Source organism: Lates calcarifer, linkage group LG24 (genome assembly GCF_001640805.2).
Source record: "Lates calcarifer isolate ASB-BC8 linkage group LG24, TLL_Latcal_v3, whole genome shotgun sequence".
Lineage (NCBI taxonomy): Eukaryota > Metazoa > Chordata > Actinopteri > Centropomidae > Lates > Lates calcarifer.
The window spans coordinates 6,594,873-6,617,735 of record NC_066856.1 but is presented as its reverse complement, the minus strand read 5'-3'; the positions used below and the strand labels follow the sequence as shown (position 1 = coordinate 6,617,735).

The 22,863-nt window shown below is 42.0% G+C and overlaps 3 protein-coding genes across 4 annotated transcripts; 1 reads left to right on the top strand and 2 right to left on the bottom strand.

Moving 5' to 3' along the window:
• Positions 1 to 203: 203 nt before the first annotated feature.
• Positions 204 to 7,819, bottom strand: alg14 (ALG14 UDP-N-acetylglucosaminyltransferase subunit). The gene is made up of 4 exons (XM_018698811.2): positions 7,536 to 7,819; positions 6,393 to 6,544; positions 5,235 to 5,357; positions 204 to 541 (listed from the first exon to the last, which is right to left on the bottom strand). Exons 1-4 carry the CDS (start codon positions 7,678 to 7,680, stop codon positions 311 to 313), a joined length of 651 nt encoding a protein of 216 aa, XP_018554327.1. The 5' UTR covers positions 7,681 to 7,819; the 3' UTR covers positions 204 to 310.
• On the top strand, positions 6,001 to 17,332 carry steap2 (STEAP family member 2, metalloreductase). Of its 2 annotated transcripts, none has more exons than XM_018698807.2 (7): positions 6,001 to 6,262; positions 8,644 to 8,781; positions 9,776 to 10,227; positions 11,003 to 11,169; positions 13,849 to 14,376; positions 14,779 to 14,943; positions 15,770 to 17,332. In XM_018698807.2, the coding sequence occupies exons 3-7, from the start codon at positions 9,834 to 9,836 to the stop codon at positions 16,061 to 16,063; spliced, it is 1,548 nt and encodes a 515-aa protein (XP_018554323.1). In that variant the 5' UTR covers positions 6,001 to 6,262; positions 8,644 to 8,781; positions 9,776 to 9,833; the 3' UTR covers positions 16,064 to 17,332. The 2 variants fall into 2 exon arrangements, with proteins under 2 accessions (XP_018554323.1, XP_050922613.1); XM_051066656.1 differs by lacking the exon at positions 6,001 to 6,262 and adding an exon at positions 6,650 to 6,897.
• Positions 17,333 to 19,957: 2,625 nt separating this feature from the next.
• mos (v-mos Moloney murine sarcoma viral oncogene homolog) lies at positions 19,958 to 21,961 on the bottom strand. The gene has a single exon (XM_018698810.2). The coding sequence runs from the start codon at positions 21,855 to 21,857 to the stop codon at positions 20,838 to 20,840; it is 1,020 nt and encodes a 339-aa protein (XP_018554326.1). The 5' UTR covers positions 21,858 to 21,961; the 3' UTR covers positions 19,958 to 20,837.
• Between the last annotated feature and the right edge of the window lie 902 nt (positions 21,962 to 22,863).

Here is a 22,863-nt window from a genome sequence, read left to right as displayed (position 1 = left end):
TAGGGCATCACCCTCCCTTTATTCGCCTCTAACCAACCTCTGCAATGCATCATCTTACACAGCCTGTGTGCATAGCATAGCAGCATAGCAGTGGGTATGCTGGGGAGTACTGAGGCAGAATAGATTTTTTTTTTTTTTGGCTATGGTGTATGATATGACATGTAACACCTATAGAATTGTTAAATAATAACAATGTATAAACATAACAAGAAAAATACAATATTTATTCATTCTCATTACCAAAAAAATTACAACATATTTAATAATTCTGTATTTGTGTATACTCTGTTCCCATCTGTAACAGATAATTTCACACTATTCTTCCAAGGAAAATGGATTTGGGGTATTTGTCCCTCAGAGAGGACCACTGCACAAAGAAATAATCTGATATCGGGTACAGGATCTTCCCCGAGAGCGACAGCGAATGCACACGGCAAATACTTTCAACATAAACTATCAGGACTTTCTTCATTCCCAGAATTCCAAGCAGGAGTCCTGCCACACACAGGGGAACACAAGTCCCTGGGCCGTTACACAGCACCTGAAACAACACACACAAAGGGAGAAAGGAGGGGATGAGCACATTTCCAGGAAGTGACACTCTGTTTTTCATAAGATACACAGAAAGCAGCATCCTAGGCTGTTCCAGAGATCTGTTGACAGAACTCTTACTGTGCATTTTGGAAAGTACTCAGATCCCCTCACTTTTTTCACATTTCCCCTATCTCCACACAGGAACTCTGGAGCTCAGCTAGAGTGATCATCAGCTTCTTGGTCACATCTGTTAATGAGGTCCTCCTCCCCTTGTGGCTCAGTTTGGCCACGCAGCCAACTCTGGGAAGGGTCCTGATTGTTCCAAACTTCTCCCATTTAAGAATTATGGAGACCATTGTCCTCTTGGGAACCTTCAATTCAGCAGAGGGTTTTTTTATAGCCTTCCCCAGATCTGTGCCTCGACACAATCTTGTCTCTGAGCTCTGCAGGCAGTTCCCTCAACCTCATGGCTTGGTTTTGCATTGTCAGCTGTGAGACCTTATTTAGACAGGTGTGTGCCTTTTCAAATCATGTCCAGGTCAAGGTGTAGAAACATCTTAAAGATGATGAAAGGTCTGAATAGTTACGTCAATGTGATATTTACCTTTTTCCCTTTGTCATTGTAGACATAATGATACATGTTGTTGTGTGACAGATTTTAAGGCTGTTTTCTTTAACTGAAGCAGGGTTTCCTGATCACAGATTATGTCCACGACCTGTGAGGAGGGCAGGTGGAGTCATTTTGGCCAAAAAAGGCTAGTGCTAGAGGATAGTACAGGAGATTATTCTGTATGTGTTAGCTGCACAAAGATCTTGGGGTTAGGAGAGTTATGTGGCATGCTTCAAGCTAAACATCACTGAGCTGAGCTGAACACTCAGAGTGAAGAAATGTGTTAATTACTAAGTGTGAAGATTACAAAGGCAAGGGTGCAAGAGGATGGCATTACGTGTGCAACTGAGGCTGCAGCGAAGGGAGCTGAGTGAGACTCGAAGACGAGGGGGAGGGAGGGATGAATAAGTGGCCTCGGGGCTGAGGGAAGCTGAGAGAGTTGGGTTTACAGGAAACCAGACAGAGCTGCTCTGGAGTCTGGAGAAGTCATCATACAACTCCACGGTACAGAGACAGCAGCACTGTGATATCCTCCTCACTGCTCTAGAAACCGCAGAGAACTGCCCTGCACTCTGTATTCACAGTGGTCAGTTTGCACATTTTGCAGTACAGTGAATAAAACTAAAACATCTTCAGAGTCTGCCATAAACAACAGCAGATTTCACCACCTGACCTTAAGCTCTCTCTCTCTCTCTGGCAGCAGTAAACAGAATTCTGGGGATGGAAATCTTATTTCCCCATCTCATTTCCAGGCACTGGGATTTATACACTTACATAATCTGGTGACTGTCAGCTTTCTTACAGTAACCTGACTTCTTACACCATAAAAATGAGAAATCCAGTTAACACAGCTAGATTTCTGGCATGTATTCACTTCACCTGCATTCTGGAGGAGCTTCTACAGGGGCAGTGCTGCGGTGACAATAACACAAGTACGTCTTTGTTTTCAAGGAGGAAAAAATGTCTTCAGGTCGTAGTAGGACATAAAATATGGTTCAAAATGCATTTTAAAAGGGAGTTGTGGAAAATATTTTTTAAAAAGACATAAACTTTACTGTTTGTTGTTTCATTTACTCATGTGTCTATCATATTCAATCTCAACATTCATTTGTTTCCTGATTTACATCTATAGTTAAGCTCTGACTGACCTGACCCCACATACAACAGTTGGCAAATTTATTTGATTTGACATGAGATATAACAATTCAGCTTTGTGGTCTCTTGTAGAACTTTTGGTGGCCCCAGCAAGCTAAAGATGGTCCGGTTCAGTAGTAAAATCGACTTGTGGTAGAATCTGTGCTCTTGAGAGCGGCTCGAGGTTTAAGACTGTCCCTCAGCCGAGCTGCAGTCATAAGGCTGGCTGGAACATTCCTGGCATGGCTGCCCTGGAACTAAGTTCCCGGCTTTGTTTCCAACCAGCCACCAATAACCAGAGGGTTGTGCTGGACAGACACTTCAGTGACAAAAAGTGAGTGTTGCACACCACAGAGTTGTTACTGTCATTTTCCTTTTCCCAGACTATTCAGGCTCTACACAAACTGTGCACAGACATCACTGTCAATACTCTTCACTGGAAATTTTACTTTCGACTGAAGAAGAAGCAAAAGAAAAGGTAGAAGAAAACTTTGAAAACTGTCTCCAGTGTGTCCAGTGGGTAACAGAGACACCGTTTCTGGAAAAGGATTTTGCTGTTGAAATTTTTTTAAATCAAATTTTAAAATTTTGTGAGCACAGGAACTAAGGTTTGGGCAGAAATCTTAGTGACAGATGCACCCTGGACATGTATAACCCAAACTAAAACAAAACAAAAAAAAAAACTGAGGTTAACCAACTCTTTTAAAAGTAATGTAAAACTCAAATAGTCAAATTTAAACCAAAACTCTAGATTATCCACATAGATTGTCTTAAAAAAAAAACAGAGAGAAAATATCCCATCTGGGATGATTTAGATTTAACAAATCAAGGTATTTACCAACTTGGACCCACAGATTGGAATTAAATCTTAATCATGTAGACTGATGACTAGGGCTTGGTTGATATAACAATACATAGGCTACTTTACATATTTGTTAACTGTAAGATACAGTTTAGACAATGATAGCTATCACTTTGATATCTCTGGCTGTATTTGACATAGATTCTTAGATAATTGTGTATAAATGTGATGATGTACCTTCATTTGTCAGATATTAATTAATTAACTGTACTATTTAACTATTTGATTTTATAAGGTTAATAATAAACTTAAAATACTGAATCATATCCTTAAAAAAAAAGGCAATACACACCATTCAGCCACATCATTAAAACCAGTCACTGGTTTTAATGTCATGGTTGACTGGTGTACTATTTTGTGGTAGACCGCTTTATCCTTTTTCCACCACTCCTAATAATGACCTCCACCATCACACCTACTGAATGTCAGCTAACAGCTCACACTGACTCACCAGGTCAGACAGCTGAACAACAGGAAGTGGCTTTAGTAGAAGTGGTGTGTTCTTAGACCTCAAATCCTGACTGGTGTTGACACGCTGTCTGTCCTATATTATTCACTCATGCACTATGGAGCTAATTCTTTAGGGTTTTATGATGACCAAGGTGACCTAACTTCCAAAAATTTAACACTGTCGGCAATTAAAAACACCTCTATATTCTTAAATTTGTGTTTGTCAGATCATCAAACACTGTTTGCAACTTCATTTGGAAGACACTTGTGTTGGAGTGACGTACATGATGAGGTGTCTCTCTCACACCCAAACATAATAAACAATCATTTGAACAAGGTGTCAGACTGACTGTAGCAGATAGAGGAGAAATATGACAAAGAGGAGCATCATTTTGATGTGTGGACTGGGCTCAGTGTGTCATCTCCACACAGACTATCTCTGACTTGTTTGTCTGGATCAATGGCTGGTTTGCACAGCTGCCCAACACAAACACCCACCTGTAAACGTGCCACTTTCTGCCTCTATTGTATCTGACAGCTGGTGTAAGCTCTCGGTTACAGTCTTTGTGTGTGAGGCTCCATTTAAACAAATAATGAACCTTATCTACTGTATGTATCAGTTCAGTCTCTGTAAAGGCGAGTAAAGCGGTTCAATTGATCTTGGCCCATTTACATGTACACCAGAATACATTTTGTGAATGTTAAGACCATCTACCAGGTTAACAATACCAGCAGAACACAACAAACATAAATAAATCTCAATAATTTGTACATACCGTTACAAAAACAAACAAAAAAAACACTTACACTAAACACATTTAACAAGTCAGAATGGTTGTTGAAACATATGGCATGGTTTACCTTGAACCTGTGGGACAGCCAAAAAAGAGGCACCAATCCAGGTGAGTTCATTTGGTAAAGAAACACACAGGTTTAAGCTTTGACAAGCAGCATGGATTCCATGTAATGTCGGAAACATTCAGACGACATTCTGGTCCGTGTTGACATGACTGTATCACATCATTTCTGCAGATCTGTCAGATGCCTATCACATCCCAAAGGTGTTTTATTAGACTCGGATCCGGTGACTGGAGAGGCCACTGAAGTACAATGAACTCATTGTTATGTGCATAAAACCAGTTTGAGATGACTTTTGATTTGTGATATAGTACATTATCATGCTGGAAGTCATCATTAAAAGATTGGTAAATTGGCCATAAAGGGATGCACATTAGGGTTGTGCCAATAGACTATGATCTACTACAACAGCATACACATATTCATGTGACTATTAGTCTACCTCTTAGTTGTTCTGAATGGATTAGTAAATGGCATTCTGCACTGATCAAATTTCCTGGTTCAAAATCAGACATTGTTAGATATGTTCTTGGAATAAAAATATCTTTCAAAGCCACTTTATTAATGAGACAGAGGTTGTGTAATTCAATCAGCATGATCTTGGTTATGTGGCACGAGTTAAATGTCAGCATTGTATGTTTCATAAGGGCAAATTTTTCTTTGTTTATATCTGTAAGTAATCTGTATATGGCTACAAATGCGGGATGGAGTTAGATGGATTTCTGCTGTTCCAGAGTGAATTGAGTATTTAAGCAGGCTAGTACTGTATTTCTATAAAATACTTACCATGTCAGGTCTGAGTCTGAACACCAGAGGGAGGGAGTACCACAGAGCGTTCAGGGTGCTGACAACAGAGGAACTCCAAGACTGATGCACCTCCCGGCTCCGCGGGATCCGACAGATGGTGAACTATGGAACAAGGGTACGTGTTTATCATAAGCGCTCAAAGACATCATCATTTACTGCAACACAGATGTATGAATAAAAAGATAGAACTGAAGATAAAACTGACTCTAAACACTCATATCTCAGATTTTAAAGCCAGCACATGAATAAGTCAGTGGAAGAGTTTTCTAATGACACTGCAACGCAACAATAAAGGGTCAGTCCACCCATAATCACAAAAAATATGTTCTTAGGTATCTAGCCACGCAGATCATATTGTTGAGATTTCTGCCTCCAGACCGAATACAGTGGATGTGTATGAAATTTCATTAGTGGTGCTCAAGACATTAAAAAAAATACACACATAAATATCTTTTAAAAAGCCTTGGAGGCAAGGATGATTAACACTCTGCAGGCTTTTTAATTCATTTCTATTAATTTGCAATATTTAACTGATGATGGATATTTTTTCTTTGCATTTTTGATACACATGTGTTCATATTTGTATATTATCTAATTTGTCACTAAATCTACTCATTTAACTCCAAATATACTGTTAACAGTTTCCTATTTCTTGTTGATACTCAAATAGGTTTAAAGTATGAATCAGTTTGGTGTGTTGCATTTGTATCTGCAGCTAAAATAATGCCATTACTGCCAGAGAAACACACACGAAAAGTGTACTTCCACCACCTGCTGGTGAAAACAAACACTGCACCCCATCACTCATTTTATCAGCCTCAATGATGACAGGTGTGGTTAATCAACACAACAACCCATCCAGGGTGACAAACATTTCAAACAGTTCAAGAGGATACATCTCAGAGAGTAAAAGTACAAAGGCAATACATCAAAATATCAGCAGTACATTAAAAAAAGAGTTATAAGATAGAAGATGTGGACCATTTTGGAGGAGACTTTATGTGCAGGTGAGAAAATATGCTGGGTTTCAACCTTTCTCTCTTTTTACATTTGTTATTCAACTGTTTGTGGCAGTTTCCATGTGTACAGCAAAGTACACATTAATACCCAGATTTCCACCTATGGACAGCTGTGTACCTGTGACTCAGAGTCTGAATGTTGTTTAGAGCTTTCGAAGGTGCAGATTTTCTCCTCACTCATCTTGTCAGTATCAGCGATAACGTAGTGTCGAGGTGCGTAGGCTGCAGACAGGGACTCCATCAGCCGCAGGATCTCTGTGGTGTGACCACCTAAGGAACACACAAGGCACACTGTCAATAACACAATAGAAATGTGATGAGGATGAATGCGAGGAACAGCTCTGTGAACTTTCAAGGCTGAAACATTATGACTGGGCCCTTAGATGGAAGACAGTGAGTCTGTTTTTCTGGTGTGGTCCATAGTTTTAATGAAGAGAAATCTTATTGCTGCAGCCTACAGTGTATTTTAGTTGTGCTCCCATGATCAAAACCAATGCCATAAAGACATGTTTTCCCTGGTTGGTGAGGAAGAACTTGACTAGACTACAGAGAACTCTGACCTCAGCCCTGCCCAGCACATTTGGAGGGAAATGGGACGCCAACTGTGAACCAGGTCTTTACAGGTAACATCAGTGTTGAACTCATTACATCTCTGAACAAATGGGAGCAAATCAGTTCACAAAAATTAGATCACTAGTGGGGACGCACATAGAAGGAAACTGTGAATACTGTGGGGCCCTGGAGTCTGTACATGTCTTGATGCATTGCCGCTGTATTTATTTATTTATTTATGTTATTTATTTACATGAAATTAGGCAAACTGGGAATTACAAAAGTTTACATTAAAGCACTGCTGGATGACGGGGTGCTACAAAAAAACAGAGCTGGGGAAGGAGTAACCACTTCCTAACCCCACATGTATATCCTAATATATAGGTCTCAGAGGGCTGAAGTAGCAATGACCTAATATCACCGGTGGGAGGCAGCAATGCACTAAACCACATCTAACCTGCCGGAAAAGAAGAAGTAATGCGTGTTGTTAGCATATAGCTAAGGAAGTCGGCTAACGGTAGAACTTGAAAAAGTATTACGCTCGCTTCGCCTTTGTGCGCTACAATTTGATATAATATCTAAAACCCTGTTAAGTACAATATATAACCTATGTCATAAGGAAGACGAATGAGGTACCAGTTAAACTTTAAGACGGCAGAGAACAGTATGTATCGTTGCACATAGATGTAAGTTAACGCATTGACGTTACCTGATCCTGCAACGACAAGAACAGCTATCGGACCTTTGGTTCCAGGTTTATACTTTGGTTCACTCTTGACAACAATATATAACCGGATAATAAATAACAAACATATAAGTAATACAGCAAACACTACTCCTTCCAGGAATGCCATATCAGTGGTGTAGCACCTATTCAGATGTGGTGTTTGGATTGTATTTGGAGCCCTGAGTAGAGGCTGTCAGGCAGCTTTTCTCTCTCAAGCTGTGTATAAATCCCTCTGCCTTCACCAGCAGACTGCCCCCTGTCGTGGGTGGAGGGGAAAGGATGATTTGTTAATATCTTCACTGTCTGCTGCTTATCCGAACACTGTAACACTGTAAAAGGACAGCAGTCATTGTGTAAATCTATTTATCAACTGTATATCCATAGTCTCTCAGATAGTGGGCACTTTATTAGGAACACCTATTCATGTGTACAGGTCAGGAGATTCAGTTAATGTTCACACAAATATCAAAAAGGGGGGGAAATGATTGTTGGTGCAAGACAGCTAATTTGGAGATTTCTGAAAACTGCTGACCTCCTGGGATTTTCAAATGTAGGCAATATATAGAGGGATTTTCATGTATAACAGTCCATAGAGTTAACTTAGAAAGGTGCATAAAACAAAATACACCCAGTAAGCTCCAGTTGTGTGGATACACATGCCATGTTAATGACAGTGGTCATATGGAAATGGCCAGATTGTTTGGAGCTGACAGAAAGGCTACAGTAATTTAATTTAACCACTCAAGGACAGAAATCTTAATCCAACACCTCTGTTATGTGGAAGAACAAGAAATTTGCAGCATGAATGTGCAGCTGACAGATGTGCAGAAATGAAATGATGAATTCATGTCAACATTGACCACAATCTCAACAGAATGTGTTCGATGTCTCAGGGAGTCTATGCCACAAAGAACTATAGCAAAGGGACTAAGGAACTAAGGAAACAGTATTTGTATGGTGTTCTTAATGAAGTGCTCAGTAATACATACTAACGGTGAGACTTTCTTAAATAAAAAAATAGAGTAGGTTGATAAGATATTAGTCTTTGATAAGGTATCAGTCTTTGAAATTATCCTTCCATGTATGCTAGCATCTCCGACAGGACCTGAATGCAGCATGTGTTCAGACAGCGGAGGCTGGGCACCATCCGGCACCATCAGGATCAGGATGGGCAGCTGGCAGCTGATCTGCGTCTCTGCATTAACAACCGCATCCACATGAATGACAGGTGGGTAACATACCATAACCCTGAAACAGTGCGTGTGTGTGTGTTTACTGTCACCGTGGACGTTTGTCTGAGAGCTGATAAATGTGTGAGCGTGTTGTCATCATGCTCCGAGCGGCAGCGGCTGTGCTGCAACGCTACAGGTGCACACGGACTGCCTGAGCACGCGGGCACGCACGCACGCACGTGGCCGTGTCCTTCACAGGAACACAAGGTCTCTGCACAAAGAAGGTCATTGTTAAAGATGTAGCTTCTCCCGGTGGACAGGAGTCATCTGATCAGCACCGAGCTGCTGCAGCAGATGATGGTTAGCCAGTGTAAGACAGCCAGGACAACACACCGGCCCTTCAAATTAGAAAACCCCTCAACCCCCTGTCTGAAATGTTTCTCTTCAGAGTCTTGAATAGATTGTTTTGGCACCACTTTCTAATTAAGGCATGTCGTACAAAGCAGACCAAGTTACCTCAGATAAAGAGATTATAACTTAACTTGACCTTATTAATTGTTAATAAATCATTAAAAAATAGCCTATTAATAAGCTAACAAAAAGCATTAACAGCTTTGCTTGTTGAGTAATTAATAAAGTTGAGTGATTATTAAAGGGTCTTTTTTAGATTTACTTTGCAATAAGCCATCAGCAAATATGTCATATATAATTACATGTTAATAACTCATTCATAGATGAATCCTAAAACACTCACCTTCACCCTAGTAAAATAATCTTAATGTGTAAAGTTGGCTGTGGTTAACTAAGTGTGGCTGTTTGATGGTTGATATCAAATGCAGTGCTTTATGCTTTGAATGTAAGCTGCAGCCAAGGTTAAAGTTTAATTTTGAAAGGTATGGCATAGGCTGCTGAGAGGTGTGGTTTCAGCAGTCCCATCACTGGGGCCTAGTCAATCTGCTTGTGATTGTGTGTAGGATGTCAAGAGTTAATTCCTGAGAAAACCTTATCAATGACTGGTTGTCTGGTTTCCTTTATGCTTACCTCCCTTAGACCCACTGAAATCTTTCTGAGCAGAAACCCACAGAAGAAGTAGTGACCGGGTGGAAGGATGGACTCCATCTCTATGATGGGCGGCAGCAGGAGCCATGTGTTCCTCACAGCCTCCTCCTCCCACCACCACCACCATCATGCCCAGGCCTGTTTCCTGCCCAACGGCGTGAAGAACGGCATTGGAGACGCAGGCGCCGCTTGTCTGCCCGCCCAGCCTACGGTGGCCATCCTGGGCTCAGGTGACTTCTCCAAGTGCCTGACCATCCGTCTGCTGCGCTGTGGTTTCCACGTCGTGGTGGGCAGCCGCCACCCTAAACTGGCGGCCCAGTCATTTCCCCACGTGGTGGATGTGACCCACCACGAGGACGCCGTGGGGAAGGCCAGTATTGTGTTCCTGGCGATTCGCCGTGAGCACTACTCTATTCTGTGGGACCTCAAACATCTACTGGAAGGTAGATAACAACACATTTACACTCTGAGAATGTTAACTGTCCATTTAAAGACACTCTTTCTTCACTTTTACACTCTAAAAAAGTAAAACTCTAAAGCCTCATTTTAGCCCCATCAGGTGTTTTTTTTTTTTTTTTTTTAACACAGATTGAGAAGGATGGATTTTGTCCCCATCATATCTTAAAATGTAGATGCACTGATCTATGTATATCTGTACCTATCCTTCAACTTTTCAGTATATATTATGATGTCTTCATGATGATGTGATACTGGTGAGGATACATTTTAACCAATGCAAGAGTCTACCAGAAGTCTAAAAAAAAATCCCCCAGAAGTATCACTCAGCCACTGGACTGTTGTCATAGTTAACCTGATTGAAGAAACCTTACAATGAATCTTTGAGAGCTCTCATGTAGTTCAGGTTTTGTCCAAAGCATTCAAACACCCAATAAAGCTAAAGGGGTTTTGTCTCCTAGCAACAATAAAGTGTTGTGGTGGATGTCGTGCTGATGAGTGGCTGATTGCTACTGGAGCAACTAATACATGTGTAATTATGTGTTATAATTCAAAACAGTCACATTCACACTACATGCTGCAGTGCCAACAACAAAGTAGTTTGAGTCAGAGGCAACACCAAGGTAGTTTTACTGTCTAGCATGAGACTAATTGCCATAGCTGACTCATACAATCTCAAATAGACTAAATAGGTCTATTGTGCAGCTGTAGTTGTAGCTGACAGTCCCAGTTTAGTGTATTTGGTGTCTTTTTGTCCCGTAGGAAAGATTATGGTGGATGTGAGTAACAACAGGCGGGTGAACCAGTATCCAGAGTCTAACGCAGAGTATCTGGCTTCACTGCTGCCAGACTCAATCGTGGTCAAAGGCTTCAACGTCATCTCAGCCTGGGCCATGCAGCAGAGCTGCCCCAAAGATGCCAGCACGCAGGTAAAATAAAACAACGACTGTTCAAACAACAACAATGACAATGACAACAACGTTAACTTTTTTTACATTTACATTTGTTTGTTCAGATGTCAGTGAGATGGCCCAGTTATCATCAAGTCACTTAAGTATGAAGCTTTAGTCACATGATAACCAGTGGATGTTCAGTGGCCGCAGAAAGTATTCAGACCCCTTCATATTTGGCACATTTTTTGTATTGCAGATTTAATTTTAAGTCGATAATTTTTTTTCTCTTTAGTCTACACACAATAACCGAAAATGATGAAGTGAAAACATGTTTTTACAAATGTTTTCAAATTTATTAAAAGTCGAAAACTGAAATCTCTAATTTACAAAAGTATTCAGACTTTCAGACACCATAAGGTCCCATAATTCACACTGCGTGTCAGAACAAAAACCAAGCAATGAAATCCAAGGAACTCTCTGTAGACCTCTGCAATAAATTTGTGGTGAGACACAGCTCATTGCAAGGCTATAAAAAACATTTCTAAAGCTTTGAGTGTTCCCAGGAGCACGGTGGCCTCAATAACTCTGAAATGGAAGAAGTTTTGAACCGCCAGGACTCTTCTTAGAGTTGATCATTCAGCTAAACTGAGTAAGAATGGTCTTGGACAGGGAGGTGACCAAGAAGGCTCTCTAGAGCTTCAGAAGTTCTCTGCAGTGATTTCGATAGAGCAGCTACAGCAGCTAGATGGAAGCCAGTTGTGAAAGCTATATGATCACCCACTTACCTGGTCTGATGAGACATAAATTGAACTCTTTATATCTGGCGAACTGCTCATCACCTAACTAATACAATATCTGAAGCATGTTAGTGGCAGCATCGTGCTATGGGATGCTTTTCAGTTTCAGTGGGATGAACTGCCCAAATCCAGGTGTGCAGGTGTACCCAAGAGGACCTGAAGCTATAATTGTTGCCAAAGGGGCTTAAAGTACTGAATTAAAGGTCTGAATACTTCTGTAAATGTTTCAGTTTTTGACATATCGCCAAAAGATTCCAAAAGCATGTTTTCACTTTGTCATTATGGGTCATTGAGTGTGTATTTATGGGGAAAATGTTATTCATTTACAATTAACTCTACAACATGATACAATGTGCAAAAAGTGAAGGGGTCTGAATACTTAATGAAGCAACTATATATGGGGGAGATGGTAGCATCTGTCCTCTAACTTCTTGGACAGTGATGGAGGCAAGACAGGAGGCCTTTGACAAGAGACTGAGTGGACACAAACAAAATCAGTTTTCTGTGAATACCAAAACCACTCACAGCATCCAAAGTGGTCAAAGGTCATTGACCAAGGGTGTTTAGTGATGAGAAAACTGGGCAAAATCCATCACCTGAGGGCCAACTTGTGGTTGAAAGCCTCGGAGAAGCCCAGTAGGTGAACACTGAGTTCAGATTATTTTGTCAAACTTCTATTCCAAAGGTCAGAAACATTCACAACATTCACGCTTAAATGTTGATACCAAAAGTACTGTGGATCGCTGTGTTCAGGTGAAATACATTCTGATTCAATAAAAGGTGAAATAAGTCAGTATGTATTCAAAAGAAGTGGAACAGCCTGAGTCCATTTCAAGGCTCACTGCGAGACAGCATGATTTGTTAGGTTCTGTGTTTTCTCTTACAGCAGGAGATGGCAACTAACTGTGACACATTCATTCTGTTATAATTTAGGCGCAGATTTTTTTTTTTAAAAAAAGCCCCGTGAGCCTTCACATCTAGAGCAAATTAATGCAGAGCACTCACAACAATAGAGCTCCTAGCTGTAGAATAAATCCTGAAATAATCCCCCAGCCAGTCAGCTGTCCTTATCAGTGGTTTGGATTATAAGTACTATAAGTACAGGACACAACTTCAGTCCTGCCATGAAGAGGCTTCGTACACCTAAAATGAAGGACACAGAGGGTAGCGAGGAGTTTCAAGGAGAATCTTTGATTGCAGCAGAAAAGATCATTCATTTCAAACAATCTGAGGGGGGGGCATCTCTTTTACTGTCTAATTGTCCACCCCCCATAGACAAAAGGTTGCAAATAGGCATTGGATTGGTTTTACATCAAGTCAACATAGATGATAGATGTAAAATTATGTTATGTTGAGTAGGCACTAGTAAAGAGCAGCTGGTGGGCCAGATTGATCTTAGACTGAATAAACAACATAATTCCAGTCAGACTTTGTGTTTATAATCTGAACTAACAGTGGTTTTCAACTTTTTTTTCACATGAGCCAGTAAGATTCGATTTTATGTTTAATAAACTGACAGTAATTTGACAAAACAATAAAACTACCAGTGTCAAGAAAATGACACTTGACTGAACGACAGTTACTACTACAAAACTATTTCTCAGTACTTTCTGACTCCATGCCTTCCCTGTCTGTAGCTCTGCCCCATTGGTTGCTACTGAGGATTTAAATCTTTTAAAAAATCACAGCTGAGCAAAAAAAAATCACTGTACTTTGAACAAACATCACTCAAACAGCAGAAAATTGTGCATTTGTTGGAGGCTACTTTCAGCAGCAGATTAATCCACATTTGGTGCTCCAGTGAGTATTTCTGATAGCAGGGCGGTGTACGTGAGATTCGCCCAAACTATAATCCTGGTTCTCTTTCATAACTGTACCTCTATCCAATCCTCCTCTCTGCAACTCTGGCTGCATGTAGGTGTTTATCTGCAGTGACTCGGTGGAGGCTCGACAGCAGATTATGGAGTTAGCCCGCCAGCTCAACTTCCAGCCAGTGGATATGGGCACCCTGTCTTCTTCGCGGGACATCGAAAACATGCCCATACAGTTATTTCCTGGCTGGAAGGGCCCTGTCCTCGCTGCCGTGGCCCTCTCCATCTTCTTTTTTGCTTACTCTTTTGTACGAGATATCATCCACCCATATGTGAAATACAAGCAGAGTGACTTCTACAAGATCCCAATAGAGATGGTGAACCGGACATTGCCCACTGTTGCTATCACTCTCTTGGCCCTGGTGTACCTGGCAGGCCAGCTGGCAGCTGCCCACCAGCTCTATTATGGTACTAAGTACAGGCATTTCCCACACTGGCTGGAGGGCTGGCTGCAGAGCCGGAAACAGATGGGCCTCCTCAGCTTCTTCTTGGCTGCTGTCCATGTTCTCTACAGCCTCTGTCTGCCCATGAGGAGGTCTGAGAGGTACCTACTGCTCAACACCGCCTACCAGCAGGTCAGTAGGATGGAGGGTATTGACATTATGTCCACACTGATGCTATAAAATTGACCTTGCACCACACAAAGTTGGCATTTTCCACCAAAGTTAAAGGGACAGTTCAACACTTTAAGAAATAGGATTATTTTCTATCCTTCCAAAAGTGTTACAAGATAAATATCAATCTGGTATCTCTTTTCTTTAAGTACATTTTGACCATTTTTACATTTCTGTTTGTGTACAGGATGAGGACACTGTTAATGACTGTTATGTTAGTTAGTGAGCTTCTGAGGTGTTGGTAGGTGTACTTTTAGCTGTTCTCCCCTCCTTATGCTAAGCTAGGCTAACTATGTCCTTGTCCAGACTGTACTAAACACAATACAGTATATTGATATCCATCTTCTCCTGCTGTGCTGTCAGGTCCATGCTAATGTGGAGAATGCGTGGAATGAGGAGGAGGTGTGGAGGGTGGAGATGTACGTTTCCTTTGGGATCATGAGCCTTGGGCTGCTGTCACTCCTTGCCATCACCTCCATTCCATCTGTCCACAGCACGCTGAACTGGAGGGAGTTCAGCTTCATACAGGTACAAACACACAAACCAGGAGTTGTCCAAGTTTGACCACATTTTATTTTATTTATTTATTGTTTGTTTCGGTGTTCAAGGTGATCCTGTAATTGTATGAAGTTTTCCATACAATTAAGGTTTCTATATAAACAATTAAGGTTTCTTTATAAACATTTGATTGACAAAGGTTTTACATCACATGACATTTGTCTCAATTTAACCAGTTAGAGAGGGAAATGTAAAAAAAATAGTTACAACTTTTTTCTGTGATTTATAAGCAGATTCATAGACGTTTGCCTGCAATGAACATTGGAGACAATGATATCCAATGACTGTGTGTGTAAGTAACACTGAGTCAGAATACACATGTATAGCGTGTGTTCAGATTTGACTGATGTTATGACTCTTGACAAAAAGGAGTCAAATTTTTCATGCAAATTGCAGCACAGGTTTTTTAAATGTACTTTAACTGCCTACACAAGCCGTGTCTAACAGCCACTGTTTCTGCACCAACTGCTGACCATGTTGACGAGCGGTCAGATCTGCAGCCAAACTACAGTAACTAGCTTCCACTTGTTTTTAAGAGCACCTGTCTCTTTCATTACATACACCATCTTTCCCTGATATTAACAGTAAAAGTTAAGTGAGAAACAGGAATAACTTAAAAAGACTGTCAAACTGCAATGGCTACATTGGGTGTGTGTTACATGAAGTGATGCTTGTCACATGGGAATATTGCAGTGTAACTGGAGTTGTGTGTTTGAACTGTCTGGCTGGATTTGCTGTACGATCATAGCAGGTGTTACTGTATGGACCATCACAAGTCTCCCTGTCTTTGCTCTAGTCCACTCTGGGCTACATTGCTCTGCTCATTGCCACCTTCCACGGCCTGCTGTTTGGCTGGAAGCGAGCCTTTGAGGAGGAGGCCTACCGTTTCTACCTTCCCCCCAGCTTCGTCGTGGCCCTGGCCCTGCCCGTGTGCGTAATACTGGGAAAGGTGTTGATGCTGCTCCCCTGCGTCGCCCGCAAGCTCCACCGGATCCGCCGGGGCATGGACAGCAGCGAGTACCGGTGCCAGCGCCTGGAGCCCGTGGGGTCGGCTGCCCACGTTTCGCCTGAGAGGGTCACCATCATGTGATCGCTGCAGCACAGAACTGTCTGCTTCTTTACTGGGATTTTCACATGTACTGCCATGTGCCATGCTGTTTGATTGAAGCAAATGAACACTATTTATTCATGTGATTCTCACTGAAAGGACATATTACTTTATAACTGTTTTACTGTGAACAGTTTTTGCGGACATGTGAAATGTGTACTTGTGTGCTTAGTAGCTGTAACTATTCATTATAACTACTGACCATATATGATTATTATGTTACAGGTCTTTGTTCAAACTGAATATTCTTTCCTTGACAGTATCTTGTCAATATTTCACCAATATTTTGTTCCTATCCTTTTGTTCTGGCAGAAATTACACTGCAATACTGAGTGTTGGTAATTACTATTAAAGGGAAAGTCCACCAATTTAAAACATAATGGTCATTTTACTAGTGCTACTCAGCTTGTTAAAGCAGTAGTATAACTGTATAACACATTGGAGAAAATAACCCTGGTGATGTCAGGGTAGAGACTACAGATTTATCACAGCATTATAAAATTAAGCATTCACCAGGCAGGCACAACTGAGCTGCATTATGGGAAGTGTAGGATCCAAAGGTCAGAGTCTCCCAGATTTATGGAAGTGCAATAAGAAGTTGCTGTAGCGTCCCTTTAATTTTGTACAGTATTTCTTGAAGGTTAACATTTTTTTCCCAGTAGTTTTTATTCTTACAGCTCACAACAAAATCATTTTGAATTGGCACATGTGTGACATGTGAGTAACTACTATCTCATTCAGTGCTTGAAGTTGCTCCGGCTTTTGCAATTTTTCAACAGATGTTTTGAGGTATTTGTTGATTCTGCAATATCACTGTGTTGTTGTGTTTTTCTGTCTGTCATGACTGTGTTACTGTGCCAGTGAATGTTGTGTCCATCTGTCCTGTTCTAATCAGTGAGATCATTGACTTATTTTTCAATATTCAGTCTTTCTGTATTTCTTGAATGCAGTGCTGCCTCTCTGACAGTAGAATTACAGTAGTTGATGCAGTAAGTGAAGCTGTTGCATCCAAAACTGAGTTAGGTCAAAATCAGTTTGTCCGCCTCATTACACAGACAGGTGTGATGATCTGGTCCTTTTCAGTGTTCAGTTTATTCATTTTACTGAGTTCATTGGTAAATTTAATTTGTCTTGCTCTCCTTCTGTGAACTCTCAAAATGTTGAAATCATTCCATTCTTTCACTTGAACTACCATAGAGCAGTAACACAACTGTAAGGGGAAATAAAAGGAAAAATGTGATGGATCATCTATCTAAAGCATGCTTCAGGTCTCTGCAGGTGTGTTGTCTGTGTTGAAATGTGTATAAACTCAGTATAAAATGCTCTCTTGGCAGGACTAGCAGCGATGTCATAACAATGAGGAGTAGATCAATTTCAAGCGAACAACAATGTTTATTAAGGTTAGTGACAAAAAAAGACTTCTATGAAGACAGGAGATGGGACAGGAGTCTAGACTGTGGTGGTGATGGAGCAAAGCAGTCTCCATGGACCTTCTGGAGGTCATGGTGGTGATGGTAGAGGTGGTGGGTTGTTCTATGGAATGATGGCAGAAGGGTCACTATATCAGAACTGTGAATGCATGTGCACGTGGCACAGATGTATCTTCTGCTCTGTCTGCTTCAATCCTTAAGACATATGGCAGGTGACCCGTGTTTCCCCTTTACATGGGATTCCACACGTATTATGGAGTGAATGAGTCAACACAAAAGGAACATCCTTCTCGGTTTCTTTTCACTGTGTTTTCTATTTGGTAGTTGAGTGAAAAGTAAAGAGATCTGTTTGAAATCAATCAATAATCAGTGTTACAAGACAGCTGGCACAGAAGGCATTAAGAGTGTATTGCGTCTCTAATTATTTCAGTAGAATTTCTCTTTGATTAAACCACAATCAATTCAGAGTTGACCAAAAATGTGTAACCAATCAGCTCAACTTCATCAACATAGGCAAAAATACTGCATTCGTGTAAAAGTGAGGCATGAACATGAAGAGTGAGGTCTTTACCGACCAGTAGAATTGTTTAACTTTGCATGATTACCATACTGTATATGTATATGGTATTATAACTATATATTGACAGTAGGAGATGCTTGTCTGGTTTCAAAAACAGGGTTTCTAACAAACAGCAGGAAGGTAGCTGTCCAGAATATTAATGAACTATATTTACATTCTGCCTGTTAAGTCATCTAAAACGCTTGCGCATGTTTTAATTTTTGAAACAGCAGTGACCTCTGCTGTCTGTGAATGAAAGCTGGCCGTAGTGAACCAGTCCTTACTTCTGTGTGTGTGCGTTGTAGTGAAAGATGGGGGAAAGGTTGTTTTCGTATTTTAAGGCCTAGTGCAACATGTAGCTCTCCTTCCGAGATGTTAAAATAACACATCTGTGAAATCATTTAACATTAATTTCACTCATCTATTTTCCCCTGTGTCTTCCCTGTGTGCATTCTACCACAAATGTTCACCTGTGCAATATGTTTTCAACTTTAGAATGGTCTTCAACTTTGTACTTTTGTCATTAAAAACCTGGTCTGATAGGTTTTGCTAAGCATCTCTGCTTAAAACCTCTGCGCTAGAAACTACACTCACCGAGCACTTTGGACAAACACCTGTACACCTGCTCATCCATGCAGTTATCCAGTCAGCCAATCATGTGGCAGCAGTGCAGTGCATAAAATCATGCAGATGCAAGGTAGAGGAGTAAATGTTCATGTTGTTGGTTGCCAGATAGGTTGGTTTGAGTATTTCTAAAACTGCTGATCTCCCGGGATCTTGGTGCAAAACAATCTCTAGAGTTTACTCAAAATGGTGTGAAATACAAAAAATAAAATAAAATAAAACATCCAGTGAACAAGAGTTCTGCAGACAGAAATGCCTTCTTGATGAGAGAGGTCAAAGAAGAATGGCCAAACTGGTAGAAGCTAAAAGAATTCTACAGGAACTCAGATAAGCTCTCTTTACAAGTGAGGTGAGCAGAAAAATGAATCAGACTGTACTACACGTCATATCTTGACTGTTTACAACAGCAGAGTTCCAGTCCTGTCAGCCTGAGGCTGCAGTGGGTACAGGCTCGCCAAAACTGGACAGTTGAGGACTGGAAAAACATTTACTGTTAAAAACATTGATGCATTCTGCTGAGGCAGCAGATGGCAGAGAAGGAATTTAATGTAAACAGCATGAATGCATGAACCCAACCTGCCTTGTGTCGGTGGTGGTGGTGCAGTGGTGGGGAATGTTTTCTTGGCACACTCTGGGCACTTTAATACAATCGTCATTTGAATGCCACAGCCTATCTGAGTATTGTTGCTGCTAACACAGGTCTGAGTTCCCAAATCTGTCCCAAGTCTGTCTCCAGTTTCAGAGAGCTTCAGAGGGTTTCCTCACAGTGAGAAGTGTCCAGCAGGTGGCTGTGTTACATCGCAAAGGCCTGCCTCAAAAGCCACAAAACATGACAATGATGAAATCGTTCAAATTCTTGACATGACGGATTCAGCATGAAAACAATGAAAAAGTAAGTTTGATTCTAATGTTTAACATAACCATATCTATCGTATCACTTTTAACATTTGCAAATATTTGTATTGTGCAGAATATGATACAAGAATCAAGATGCCTTTAAACGTGTTTTATTTTTAGGTTGACCCTTGTATTTCAAGAAGCAGGTTAACCAAGTTGCCTGGATATCTTTGCTAAGGTTTTGGAACAAGCCCCAAGTCTTTATGTGCTTGTTTACTGCCCATTGCCTTAATGTAAGATGATATAGAAGCAAGAAACTCTCAAATAAATTGGTGTAAATGGGTTTGTATCTACAGGTTGGCCTTGGTGACAAACTGGTGACGTGTCAACATGATGTGAGGAAGAGCTGAGGAGCAAAACACCAGGTAGTATTAAAATAATTTTAATGAAAACCCATCACACTTAAATCTCATATTACAATCATCATGGCAAATAAAACTCAACTCAAAACACATCGGGAGTCCATAAGTTAAGAAAACAAACTGCTAAAACAAAGTCAGTAAGAATTTTCACAGTAACAAACAGACTGTTCCTGAGTGGGTTAATGAAATGACAATATTGTGCTGGCAAACTGTCAGACTTCCTTTTGGCTAGTGAAGAACTTGCACCCGTGGGCTGAATGGCACATCTATTGATCTATGACAGGAGTGATTTGCTTTTTCTCAAGACACTAATTACTCAAACAAGTCCACCTGCATTGGGGGGAAAGGGTGCATCAGTCTGTTGGTAGACTGTCACTTGTTTTCATGCAACTAACACTTTAAAACTTAAGGTGTGAATAATGGATAAGGATTTTTAGGGTGTAGCAGTAATTGTTTCAGATGACTCTGCACCAAAATCCACTTCCAATTAAGCCTCACACTGCTAAGACTGCAAACAAAAAAGGATCAATGCAGCATCAATAAGCAACATGGGGGAAACCATCACAGCTGTTTTTTATTACAAGTAGTGCTTGGTGTGTGCTTTACATGAGCCGAATTGAAACGCAGTCTACATACTTTTATGATAATCTAGCAAGAGGCACATAGCCTGTTCTGTTTTCTGCCGATAGACAGGAAGGCACTTAATTGTACACTTTATGAACGGGATTCGGTGTTAGGGCGGCCATAAGAAAGTGGGCAGCTCACTGCTTAGTCCTGTGAGGCTGGCGCTACCTGGTCAGCACCAATAAAACGTTCCTAGAACGTGTCCATTCAATGAAACCCAAAAGGTGCCAGCACATGTGCAACCAGCTACAAAACAAAACTCATGTCTGGGAGCGTAGCTGCTCCAGGTGAGGCAGCAGCTCCTGGGCACTGGGTCTGCAGCGGGCCTCTCCGCTCCAGCACCGGTTTAGCAGAGTCCTACACAGCCGCCCCTGCTCCGACTGGAACGCCGGGTGGTCCTGAACAGACGGCCGCAGATTGTGCGCCACGACCGCGTAGAGCACGTGCTGCCTGTCGCCGGTGTAGGGCTGCTCCCTGGTGATGAGCTGCCAAAGGGTAATCCCGAAAGAGAAGATGTCCGCTTTAGGAGACACCCCCTCGCCCTTCAGCAGCTCGGGGGCTCTGTGCGTGTACGTGCCGCCTACGTGGCTCAGATGGGGGCCGACGGCGCTCACTTCGCACCCGCGGTCAAGTTTCAGGGAGCAGCCGAAGTCGACAATTTTGCAGACGTCCTCGCCGGACACCAACACGTTAGCTGGTTTTATGTCCAGATGCACGACGCTGTTTGAGTGGAGGAACCGCAGGCCGTGTACGATGTCCGCGGAGTACCTGAGCCACCTGTCCTCCCCCAGCGCCTCTGCGCACCCGTAGATGATCTGTTGCAGATTCCTGCTCCCAACGAACTCCATCAGTATCGTCCCGATGCTGCTTTCGTCTCCAAAATCCGCCGGCACGCAGGTGGTGGCCGCGATGACGCGCGCGATGTTCCTGTGGCGCAGGTGTGCCGCGTTCAGCTCGGCCCAGAAGCTCTGCCGGGACGCCAGCTTGTTCTTGGCGCACTTCTTGACTCTCTTCAGCGCGACGGTCTCCCCGAGGTACTCCGCCTTGTAGACGGAGCCGAACCCGCCGGAGCCCACTGGCTGCACGGATCGCAGCTCCTTCCAGTGGATCACGGAGGACCAGAGCCGGCTGGCGACTCTGCCGTGAAGCCGCCGAGCGGGGACTTGCAAGGTGGAACCACAGCGCGGGTGTTTGGTCAGCGGGCTGCTGCACGTCCCGACGTCCAGAGATGGGTAGATGTCTCTGGGAAGCAGGCGCGTCACGGGGATCGGAGAAGGCATGGCGCGTGGTAGAGACAAGCCTGCGCGGTCCCCTGTAGCTCGCTGCTGACTGAACAGCAGCTGTGCAGCCTCAAAGCTTTTCAACACACACACACACACATACACACACGCACACACATATATATACAAAGCCACACTGCCACTTAGTGTTGCGGAGTATGTAATGCTTTCTATTTGGGTTCAACGGGTTCATCCCGATGGTTCAACTCAGTTTACGCTATCTAGGCTACAGTAGGGGAGGACGGGTAATATGAGCCACTTTTTGCATTCTGTTTAAGGTAAAGCACAATAATATTTATATGTGTAAAAAAGTAACTGCAGTGTGTGTGTGTGTGTGTGTGTGTGTACATGCCATGGGTTACCTAATCGGCAGCTTACTGCTTACAGTCTTTTTTTTTTTTTTTTTTTTGCAGTGTACAGTTGCAGAAGTGGACACAAATTTGACATTGTTCAGCTTGAGAAGGGGGGAGGGTGAGCTCCACCGAGGAACATGTTACACAGCTCAGAGCCTGTGTTTGTCCTACTCAGTCTTTTTTTTTTTTTTTTTTTCACTGAGACATTTCCAGCATGCAGGAACAAACGAACACACGCCAGCAGCTACTTCAGTGTGAGACAGTGATGAACACAGGACGGTACACAGTGTGCTGCATCAGTCTGTTCAGTTTTCTGTTCTCTTGCAAATGATCAGTTGACCTCTTTGTGTGATCCTTACAACTTCAAAACAGGCTTTGAGATACCTGCAGCATCTCTGTCCAGGACTGAGCTCGTGGCTAACTGTGTTTAAATTCAGAATTTTCTAAAACCTATTGGGAAGCAAACAAGACATCATGACTGTGTGCGAGACAATAGCGATAGCAGGAAGGAGAATTACAGTAGCTCGCTTGCAGAGTAAAATATTGACTTAGAGACAGCTACCCAGGGCTTTGTCCACATTGTCTGTCAGTCTGGTGACCTGTAATGGTGGGACAGATCAAATACTAACTCATATAATGTTTTAGCTACAGCA

Excerpts from the sequence above, each read along its gene's own strand:
- alg14 (XM_018698811.2), bottom strand. The coding sequence starts at position 7,680 with ATGGCATTCCTGGAAGGAGTAGTGTTTGCTGTATTACTTATATGTTTG. Across the intron at positions 6,545-7,535 it reads TCTTGTCGTTGCAGGATCAG|GTGGTCACACCACAGAGATC; the intron begins GTAACGTCAATG and ends TGTGTTCCTTAG. Across the intron at positions 5,358-6,392 it reads ATTCAGACTCTGAGTCACAG|TTCACCATCTGTCGGATCCC; the intron begins GTACACAGCTGT and ends CTTGTTCCATAG.
- steap2 (XM_018698807.2), top strand. The coding sequence starts at position 9,834 with ATGGACTCCATCTCTATGATGGGCGGCAGCAGGAGCCATGTGTTCCTC. Across the intron at positions 11,170-13,848 it reads CCAAAGATGCCAGCACGCAG|GTGTTTATCTGCAGTGACTC; the intron begins GTAAAATAAAAC and ends GGCTGCATGTAG. Across the intron at positions 14,944-15,769 it reads GGGAGTTCAGCTTCATACAG|TCCACTCTGGGCTACATTGC; the intron begins GTACAAACACAC and ends TCTTTGCTCTAG.
- mos (XM_018698810.2), bottom strand. The coding sequence starts at position 21,857 with ATGCCTTCTCCGATCCCCGTGACGCGCCTGCTTCCCAGAGACATCTAC.